Genomic DNA, 10701 nt, shown 5'->3' with positions numbered 1-10701 from the left:
ACTTGAGAGTCTTATACGTTATGAGGCTAATTTGAAGAAAATATGCACAACAAATGAGTGACGTGAATTCAATCAAGATAGGAATAGAAAAAGTCTAAGAGATAAGGTATCCAACCTTATCTTAACTTATCAATTTCGGAAGAAGGCAGGGAAAGTTCAAATCATCATGGAACCTCTCGTCAAACTATTGAAATTGGTTGATCAAGATAAAAAGCCCACATTATCAATCATTTATGATGCAATTGATGGAGCTAAATTGGCTATCAAGGCATTGGTCAAACAATGGGAAAAATATTGGGAAGTCATTGATAGAAGGTAAGAAGGTTAATTACACAGACATTTGCATGCTGCAAGTAATAAAAAAAAATTTATATATTTTTTATTATTTTTTTTCAAGTACAAATTATTATAAACTTATCATTATTTAACTTATGGCAGTACATTTTTTAAATCCAATGTTCCAATATTCAAAGTATTTCTCTAACCATCCGAAAATTAAAATTGGATTAAAGGAGGTTATCAAAAGATTATAGCCAAATTTGGATACACAAGCAAAAGCTATTAACAAGGTATAATAATAGTCTGTGACCTTTATATAATACATTTTGTATATGTAATGTGTATTAACAAAAAAAAAACGTGAATGATGTAGGTGAAATTATTTGCTAATGGCCAAGGAGAATTTGGAAGTGCACTTACAAAGAAAGCAATAAATCAATTTCTTCCAGGTACTCAATACATTTACGTCTATTACAAATAAGAAATTATCATCATTTTTTGTTAAATATATCATAGTGATTAATAAGTATGCATTTTCTTTATTATAGTTGAATGGTGGAACAACTATGGCAACGAATGCCCACAACTATAAAAGATTGCGTTAAAATTTTAAGCCAAACTTGTTCTTCATCAGGTTGTGAAAGAAATTGGAGCACATGGTCATTGATTCACACAAAGCTGCGCAACCATTTGACAATGAAAAAATTGCATAAGTTAGTTTATGTGCACTACAATATGTGACTTCGAGTTAAGAATTTGATGCAAGAGCGAAACAATGAAGATTTATACAATCCAATTTATCTTAATCATATCTTTAATGATGATGATAAATTAGATGAGTGGATACGAGAAGGAGAGGAGCCTATTTTATCATATGATAATTTGGATTGGTTGGATAAAGGTCTTCCCCCTAATGAAGAAAGTAGAGAAACGATTCATGAAGATGATGGTGCCACAAATCCTAGAGTTAGTAGGCGTACAAGTAATGCTACACAAGAAAGAGATATTGATTCCCATCGTAAATGTGAGACTCCTAGAACAATTTCTTCAAGTTCTAGTAGTGATGATGGTGACAATGAGAGCAGTAGGTGGGGTGGTGGTACTAGTGGGGGCAGTAGAGGAGTTGGTAGCACTGGTGAGGGTACTGGAGGAAATGGTGGTACTGGAGAATATGGTAGCACTGGTGGTGGTTATGTTAGTCAAGTAGATCCTAGCATATGATAGGCACAAGGAGATGAAAATTACTATGCCACACAAGATACAGATCATGGATATCGACCAGAGATATGGGACCATTGAAAGCATTTGGAAAGACTAACTACATTTCCCAACGATGATAATTATTATAGTGAGCATGATTATCATAGATCAAATTATCACCGTATTGATGAGCACTTACAAAATTTGGGTATAGGATCAAGGTCGTATTTCAAAAGAGTAGATGATAGACCATATCACAACTTTAGAGATCGTGATAGCTCTTCCAGTACTTTTAGTAGAAATGATTTTGATTGATTTCCAATGATGCATCCAGAGGAATATTCAAATACTAGAACACAAGCTAGTGATTCCTATGGATATGATCAATCTTCTAGTAGCAGTAACACTGCTTATCGAGGTTTTGGATACTATCAATATGGTGTAGATCTCGACCAACCTTCGAAACCATATTTTCCTGATTATGGATCACCAAGCCAATCATCTCAGCCAACATATTCAAGTTATGAACAACTCTTTCAACCATATCCTCACTACGGGAATTACCATCCCAATTTGTAAATTCGTCATAGGACTGATGATAATGATTTTGAACCCCCTCGTCATTCAACATGGAATTTATTATTGTATTGTATGTTTGTTAGTAAAAATCTTATTATATTTGAAATAAAATAATTTTCTTTTATTACATTATCATAAATAACTTTGAGTGGATACTTTTATAACTATTTAAATAATGTTAAATGTGAGACAATTTTATTTTATTAATTTTTTGAGCTTATTTAATTGTATTTTTTTTTATAATTTACATAATATTTTTATAATTTTTTGAATTTTCTAATTAGCTTATTTTACGTATCATCCGATACCAAGTCGATACATCGAGACCGATATGCCTCGGGACCTTTTGAGTCAATGATCGATACCGTGACTTTGAACCATTTGCATAACACTCTGTACACCAAAGAGGGAGTAAGTAAAGTTCCAAAACATTCTAGTCGAGTCACAAAACAGAAGTAGGTGATCTGTAGTTTCCTCATCTTTTTCTACACAAGTAACATTTATTTGGTATGTTCCAACCCCTCTTTTTCAATTGGTCAAGAGTCAAAAGTTTGCTCCAAGTCACTTCCCTAGATAAAATTTGAATTTTTGATGTTCAATAATATGCAAAATCTGAAAACATATTTACTATTAAAATAATGATCTAATTAGTTTAGATGTATTTAAGGATAAAAATAGAAATGATAATGTATGTATAATTATTTTTCAATTTAAAAATCTTTATAATTTTATTTATAAGTTTATGTTTTTTAATATTCAATGACTATATAAAAAATATTCAGTAAGAAGATTACTGTGATGGTTTTTACATTTTAATTTCAATAATCAATCAAATGGAATTTGAAAATAAGATAATTAAAATTAATTTATTTTTAAAAATTTTATTTTAATATTTTATTTTTTGCAAGGAGATGCTAAAAGATTGTATTAATAGAGTTTATAATATATATTAAAAGTGTGCATCTAAAGAAATATCAATTATTTTGGCAGATTTTCGGCTAGCCGAATTTTTCACCCCATTTTCCATATTTGGTTGTGTGATACCTGAAATTTCAGCAATATTTCACCAATACATGAAATTTGGGTGATATTTTCATCTGTGGTTCTAAATGATAATCAACTAATGATACTTGCTCCTCTACACATGGGTGTGTTGAAAGTCAAAAGTTGCTCAACTAAACATGTGCAACTATGAGGAAAATTTAATTTGGAAAGCTTACGTAGAATTAAGGTGAGTTGATTTGTCTCAACTCCAAATTGTCATTAACTAGTCCAACCATATTTTGATGGGTAGAACTCTCTTCTTCGCCACAACCTAGTAAAAGCTATAAGAGAAAATTAATGTTATCCTTAATTTAAATATTAATATTTATCTATTTATTATATAATAGTTTGAATTAGAATATAACATAAAATTTGAATTAGAGTAGGAGATAGAGTTTGAATTATAGTAGGACTCAAATATATTTGTATATAAATAACTATCATCATCAATGAGAATGGTATGCCATAGTTTCTTTCTCGATATGGTATCAAAGTCTTCGAATCCTAAACCATAGTCTCAACTTGAAGCAAATTTAGGGTGCAAGGCTTAGGCCCATCACTCCTCCCCTTCCCCCTGCCCCTACCGCAAATGGTAGTGACCTTGCTATGCCTATGTATTGTCAATGTCTCCTTCCCTATGGTGTCCAATGTAATATCATAGTTTCAATGCCTCTTTCCCTATAGTCTCCAATGCAATATTTTGAAATACCTCTTCATAGCCAAGAGCTCCAAATTTTCTTGGTTCAAACCTACTAAAAGTTCCTTCTCCTTTGCTTCCTACCAGTATTAGGTCCCTTAATTTAACACGTACTTTTTTTTTATTACCTTCAATTGTACCTTCCTCTCTTTCTCTAAAAGCTTCCTCAAAGATTTGATTGTTTTCTTGCATGTCTTAGGAAAACAAACATGCTTATGTTCATTTACCTCTACTTGAAATCTACCCTATACTCCTTTACCTCTTATATCATCTACTACATTATCTAGTTTGATGCCAAATAAGGTTCCTAATCATACTCTTCCTTCAACAAACTTTCTTTCTACAAGTTCCTTAAAGTTTTTAGAAATTCGGCTTAGAAAGATCCTACTACTTTTGCCTGATCTTTTAGCCATCAAGTCGAATCCACATGTCATCTAGATCCAGGTAGACAACCCTTCATAGAAACAAGGAGACCGCTCTCCATGAAAACAAAGAGACCGCCCTCCACGAAAGCCGAATACATCACAATCTATTTTCTTTCTCTCAAGACCAAGATTGGAATCTTCGATCGGAGCTCCATCTTGCTGAGAAAATTAATGTTATCCTTAATTTAAATATTGATATTTATGTATTTATTATATATTAGTTTGAATTAGAATAGAATATAGAATTTGAATTAGAGTAGGAGATAAAGTTTGAATTATAGTAGAACTCAAATATATTTGTATATAAATATCTATCATCATCAATGAGAATGGTATGCCATATTTTCTTTCTCTATAAAATCTTAAGTTCCTGATTGGGAACATGCCTTGCATTTCCCTCAAAGTTCTTTCCTACCAGAGCCTACTTCATCTCTTCGGCCTCAAGTCTATTATCCATTGGTCATCAATGTTTGAATTTGGCTCTTCTAACAAGATGTTATCTTCAACTCAGACACAATGACTGCCTCATGCCTTTCTTGGGTCTATATTGATAAATTACATAAAAGAGAAAGAAATGTAGAAAAAAGGAAAAGAATGGATAATGGCTTTACTTTGAGGAGTACCTACCTCCCACAAACTCAGTAACAATAAACTTTTCTCTGACAATCTAATTTTATTGTGAAAGACTAATAGGAATGCTCAATAGATAGGATAATATCACTCTTAATGCCTGAGAAACTAATCCACTAAAACTAAATAATACCTCTCTCTCTCTCTCTCTCTCTCTCTCTCTCTTAAAAGGTAGCTAACTGATCAGTCAAAACTAATTGCCTAATCACTTCAAAAATGTATCAGTTAAATAAGTGCCTAACTCTGTGTGGATGGGTGTGTGGATGTGGGTGTACTTGTAATTTTATACTATGATTTCTATTTGTTTGAATGAGGACTTGCTGTTGTCCAATGGTTACTATATAATCAAGAACGAACACTCTTTTGTTTGCGACCAGTCATGGAAAATTGGGACAAACTTGTAAACTTCTCTGCCAAGTGCTACACACTACTATTCACTAACGCGTATTACTGTTTTTCACACACATATGCAAGTTGAAGCACTCACATAATTATAGAACTGTTTTGGTTTAAAAATTGAAGAGTACCCCTCCTTGGCATTGAAGAAAATTATTACAAAATAGTAGTATATGCTTTTATGTCGACTATTACTCCTTCCACCACAGCCTGGGTAGTTTGTATCTCTTCTTTCTGGTGTTGAACCATGTATCTAGGATGTAACCACACAGTAAAAGAATCCAACCTATGATTTTCTATTTGCCCTATTGCTGGCCTCATAGCTGGTGATAATTTTACTGGCCACTATTGATTTGGCTGTGATTGAATGGACCTAATTCATTTATTGCCTCAGAAATATGAGACCTTAGTGAAGGAACAAATGTTGCATGAGCTGTTTGCATGCACTTGCAAACATATAGTTCAGCTGGAAAATGTTGTTATCGTCTTTTGGACACTAGTGTGTTAACAAACTCTAGACCAACATTAAGTCAACATGTAAAACAACTGTTCACATGGGTTCTTCATTAACTCCACACATATCTGCTAGATCTGGCAAAACATATAGTTCAGCTGGAAAATGTTGTTATCGTCTTTTGGACACTTGTGTTAGGTGCATATCAGGTAGTAGGTGTTTATATGCATATGAAATGGGAATTTATCTGTGTAACACAAGTTGTTCTCTTCACAACATCTCATGGAAAAGAAATCACTACATGGTTACTTATTTAAGCTTGGATTGGTTTGAGTATGGTCTTGGACTCATCACCTATTGCCGGTTTGACAGTCAGCAGACCTTCTAGTCCACAACATAAAAAATCCTAATGGAAACATCAGAAACTGAGAACCTAAAAGTTATTCTAATACAAGCAAATGAATGAAACGGTTAAAGAAGAATATATTGAGTGAAAGAGCCATGCTAAATTATATATAAAAAGGTACGCAGAAGGCCCAGTTCATCATTTGCCTGTTGACCTCTCATTTTTAAAACACTGCATCTACTAACCTTTTTATCCTGTTAGCTGCCAGCAGATGAATAATGTTCTTCAATATAACAAATAAAAAATAAAAAAATAATTAAAAAGAAAAAGTGGCGAATAAAAAAACGATGTGCCTTTTGACTTCCTCCCCTCTGCCTTTCCTTTTCTTTCAAAATTTTATTTGCTTGTGGGTCTTTAGCTCTCCTCCATTGAATTTGGGTGTTTGGAGAAAAAATTTGCTTCTTGTATTTGAGAAAAAGAAAGTGCATAAATTTGGTAGCCATACACATGTAGATTCTCTCTCCCTCTCACCCTCTCTTTTATGGCAACTTGATAGGTGCATATTCCCATTTCTGTTATTATAAAAGTTGACCCTCTCTTTTGTTTGATCTTGGTATAATGTATGTATAGAATTTCAGGGAGGGAGGGAAGGAGCATTTGAGGCAAAGAGAGTGGTGGACATCCATCCCGAGTCCAGACATGAGTCTAGCATGTCTTGTGTGCCATAGCGTAGAAAGCCCATCTCATTCATTTAGGAGTTACTCGGTCTCAAGTTCAGACAATGAAGGAAGACGCTCTGCAATTGCCAACTTCCTGGCCAGGAGGGCATCTCTTCCAGCCCCAACAACAAACTCCTCGATCATACGGTCATCCAAAGTGACACCACACCCATCCATCCCAAAAAGTAGCGGCATTCCAGGGTCGCCAAGGCTGGTCCGAAGCTGTGCAGTGAGAAGGGACATTGTGAGGGACTGGAATTTCGAGGAGGTAGTGATGGAGCATTAGTATTTTACTAGTAGCAAGTATGAAATATAGCTAGCTGCTTTGTTTTGGGTGCAACTGGACCCCCAGCTTCTTCTCTGTACAAGAAGAGTTTGAGCCTCTGTCTCTGCAATCATCCCAGACAAAAATCCAATGTGAAACTTTGTTTATATTTTGGCTAATCGCATTCCCTTCTATAATTGCTGCTGCTGCTTTCATTGCCCCTCTCACTCCACTTTCTTTGTTTCCATTTTCTATTATGCTTGCCTTCCACAATTTTCATTTTGATTTTCTGCCTCCACTTCCCACGGCTCTTACCAATTATTCATTGTCTTTTTTCTTTTTTCTTTTTAATTAATTACATCAATCTTAAATTTACTTACAAACCTGCATTATGTTTGTTCCAAGAAAGTACTAAAAGAAATATCCTTTACTCCGACAGTGTCTAGACTTCTTCAAACAATGTAATATCTCACACCAAGTAAATCCTTAACTTTTTCCCCTTTTGCTAAAAGACTACAAAATGTTCTGTAAATTATGGTCAATATCCGATATATAAGCAATGATTTTAAATCCAAAGGTTAATCATACTCTGACAACTTTACTCAAAATTTGGTTTTTTAGGGATGATAGCAGAAAAATTGATAGATAAGTCACCCTTATTGTCACTCTTCAAAACTGTAAGTGAGATTTTCACCTCATATGACTCCTTATTCAATTTTTTTGAAATCATTGGATCCTTTTCCTCATTCGAAGAATCTCCCCCCTTCCTCCTCTTCGTAATCACGTTTTAATTGAACACTTTCCATTTCTTATTATTCTCAAATCAAAAGAGAAGATTATTCTTTTTACCGTATAAAAAGCATGAATAGAAAATTAAATTTAATTCAAAATTTGTTTGTTTTTTAATTATTTATCTTTATATAGAAGGGTTAAAAATAAATGAAATAATATATAAAAATAATTTATTAATTTAAAGTTTTTATTTATTTTCTTTTTCTCAATTTTATTGTATCAAACGTAACCTTAATTTTATATTATTTTTTAAAAAAAAATTAACCTTAATTTTATTTTTTTAAATTATAACCTGTTTTATATATATATATATTAATTTTAAAAAAAAATTATAAATTATATATATAAGAGGCAAAATCCTAAATGGCAATGTATTCAAACAAATAGAAATGTTTATAAAAATCTAAAAATATTTATCATTTAACAATGACTGGACAAAATAAAACCTAATTAATACAATAAAACTAAATCAGAAAGAAAGAACAAAATTAAATGAGTTCATCGAGTAAGTCTTTCTTGCAATTAATTTTGAACCACTCCAGAATACACGGGAACAATGACTCTACCACTGAATCGGATCTAATCAACAGCAAGGCTAACACAGTCTTCGTCTTCATCTTCATCTTCATCACCATCACCGTAATCATCTTCATCTCTACCCTCCATCTCTCTCAACTCAACAACATCCTCTCTATCAATTGTCCATACATCCACCTCCACCACCATCCAAAACCCATGGCCCCCACTCCTCTCTACCACCTTCTCCATAAACGAGGTTGTTCTGGGTATCAGGTATTTGAAGACGGTGCTCCCAAGTTCCAAGCTGGCCAGAACGTTTGATACATAGAGTTGGCGCAGTAGGGGCAGATGAAGCACTTGCACCGGCACTCCAAACACTCTGACGACTTTGGGACTCACAACATCCTCTGCCAGCATCTCCTCCCCTTCCCTCGTGTCTGTGCCTACTACCCGCTGATATCGGTGTTTGATGTGGATTTCCATGATCCCAATGGCTTCAGATATGGAATGGAGACCGTAAAAGGACAAATCGCACAAAAGGGTGTTGGACTTCATTGTGGGTGAGAGTAGCCGAACTACAATTTTGTATGAGAGGGTTTTGCTATATCCAAATATTTATAGATAGACACGAATGAGAATTAGTAACCGTTTGAGCTTTGAAGTTTCCTTATTGGTGAGACATGTTGAAGATTCTCCTGGTTTGGTTTGGTTTGGTTTCTAAAACCGGTGGAAAGTAAAGCTTGAAAGGAGAGGAGAAGATATAGGATCGTTACACGTAGGTTACCGTTTGACAATAAAAGGAAATTTTATTCTCTATTTCTAAACAATTGGATTTCCTTGCATACGTGATTATTTGGTTTCTTTTGTCGCTAACAAAATTAGAGATTATTTTTTTCCAAAAAATAGAAAGCTTTGGATTGGTTGATAAGAAATATAATTACTTTCTATTATTAGTTTGCAATTTTAGCCACGTCATCGACATTTGGAGTGGTTTTTGAAATTTTGAATTGGGCTTCCATGGACCGGCCCAAGGGACATCCTGCACGCATTCACAGTATCTTGTATGCCCAGCTCGCTAGGCACATTGGATACTTTCCAGCACTTTGTATATATATATCTTGTTGCCAGCCGATGTGGGATGGCCTCGCCGCACCATTAAGCCAATCTTGCTGTTGTTGTCATATCGTGCATGTTTTATATATGTATTTATATTACAAACTAACATTCTATCTAAGATTCATGAATGTAAATCCTACACTTCTGTAATTATTTTATAAATATCTCATAATACATATAAATTAATTAGAAAAAAATTATTTTAAATATAGTGTATTTTACATAATATTTAAATAATTAATAAGAAATATTAGTGGTTGACTCAATCCAATTCGAGATGACCCAACCCTAATTTTCTAAAGGCTGTGGAAACTTGGAAAAGAAAATAACATTGGATTATGCTTTAGATAAATTTAAGGTGAGCACATTATATTAAAGATCAAATATATATCAAGTTCCAATATAATTAAATGCACATTGTTGCAGTTTGACCCAACTAGTTTGTTGATTGACCACCTTTTCTATGTGGAAAAAGAATACATTACTCTAATATAATTTTCTTAATCTTCATCTTCTATGTCTTATCTCTTCTTATTTTTATTTTCAATTTTTTTCTAGATATAAATGTTGTAGAGGAAATTTCATTTCTAATGAAGAAATCACAAGGAAAAATCTTCGTGTAATCTTGGATTGACACGTTTAATGTGCCAACAAAAAGCTCTCGAGTGATATGACATTTTAAATCATTGTGTTACAGATTGCATTCTTATACTTTTGGGTGAGACTTTTATATTTATTTGTATGCGTACATTATGCTTTGAAGCACAATTCTTTTCCCTCTCTTTGAATAATATTTTGTGCATGTTACAAGAACGATATGAAAAATATTTTAGCATTGTTTATTTTGTTATAATCCTAAATTCCTTTTTACTCGAATCATCTCCTTTTTAATTCTTTAACTATATGACCTTGACACTACATAAATTTTATTATTTTTCATAATTAAATAGTACTAGCTATGAATTGATTATTAATTAATTAGAGTACTAGCTATGAATGTTGCAGGTATAAATTAATACGAGTAAGACATTATCTTATAAATATATTTGAAACCAAATATTATGCATAGTATAAGCATTTTTTTATTATTAGGCTACAAATTATTATAAATAGATATATTTCAAAAAAAAAAAAAGTTGATTAATTATAAATATATTAGAAACATTTATCAAAGAATTTCAAAATAAAAATATAGTAAAAATAGAAAAATATTGAACGGATATAATATAATAATAATATC

At 32.7% G+C, this 10701-nt stretch overlaps 1 protein-coding gene across 1 annotated transcript; it reads left to right on the top strand.

The window, feature by feature from the left end:
• The first annotated feature begins 6685 nt into the window (after positions 1-6685).
• On the top strand, positions 6686-7220 carry LOC117907464. Its single transcript, XM_034821010.1, has one exon. The coding sequence runs from the start codon at positions 6750-6752 to the stop codon at positions 7053-7055; it is 306 nt and encodes a 101-aa protein (XP_034676901.1). The 5' UTR covers positions 6686-6749; the 3' UTR covers positions 7056-7220.
• The last annotated feature ends 3481 nt before the right edge of the window (positions 7221-10701 follow it).

This window comes from Vitis riparia, chromosome 18, assembly GCF_004353265.1.
Source record: "Vitis riparia cultivar Riparia Gloire de Montpellier isolate 1030 chromosome 18, EGFV_Vit.rip_1.0, whole genome shotgun sequence".
NCBI lineage: Eukaryota > Viridiplantae > Streptophyta > Magnoliopsida > Vitales > Vitaceae > Vitis > Vitis riparia.
The sequence above is the reverse complement of the archived record's forward strand: the minus strand, read 5'-3'. Positions and strand labels throughout refer to the sequence as shown.

Bases quoted from the DNA above. Each gene is read 5' to 3' on its own strand.
- LOC117907464 (XM_034821010.1), top strand. From the start codon at position 6,750: ATGAGTCTAGCATGTCTTGTGTGCCATAGCGTAGAAAGCCCATCTCAT.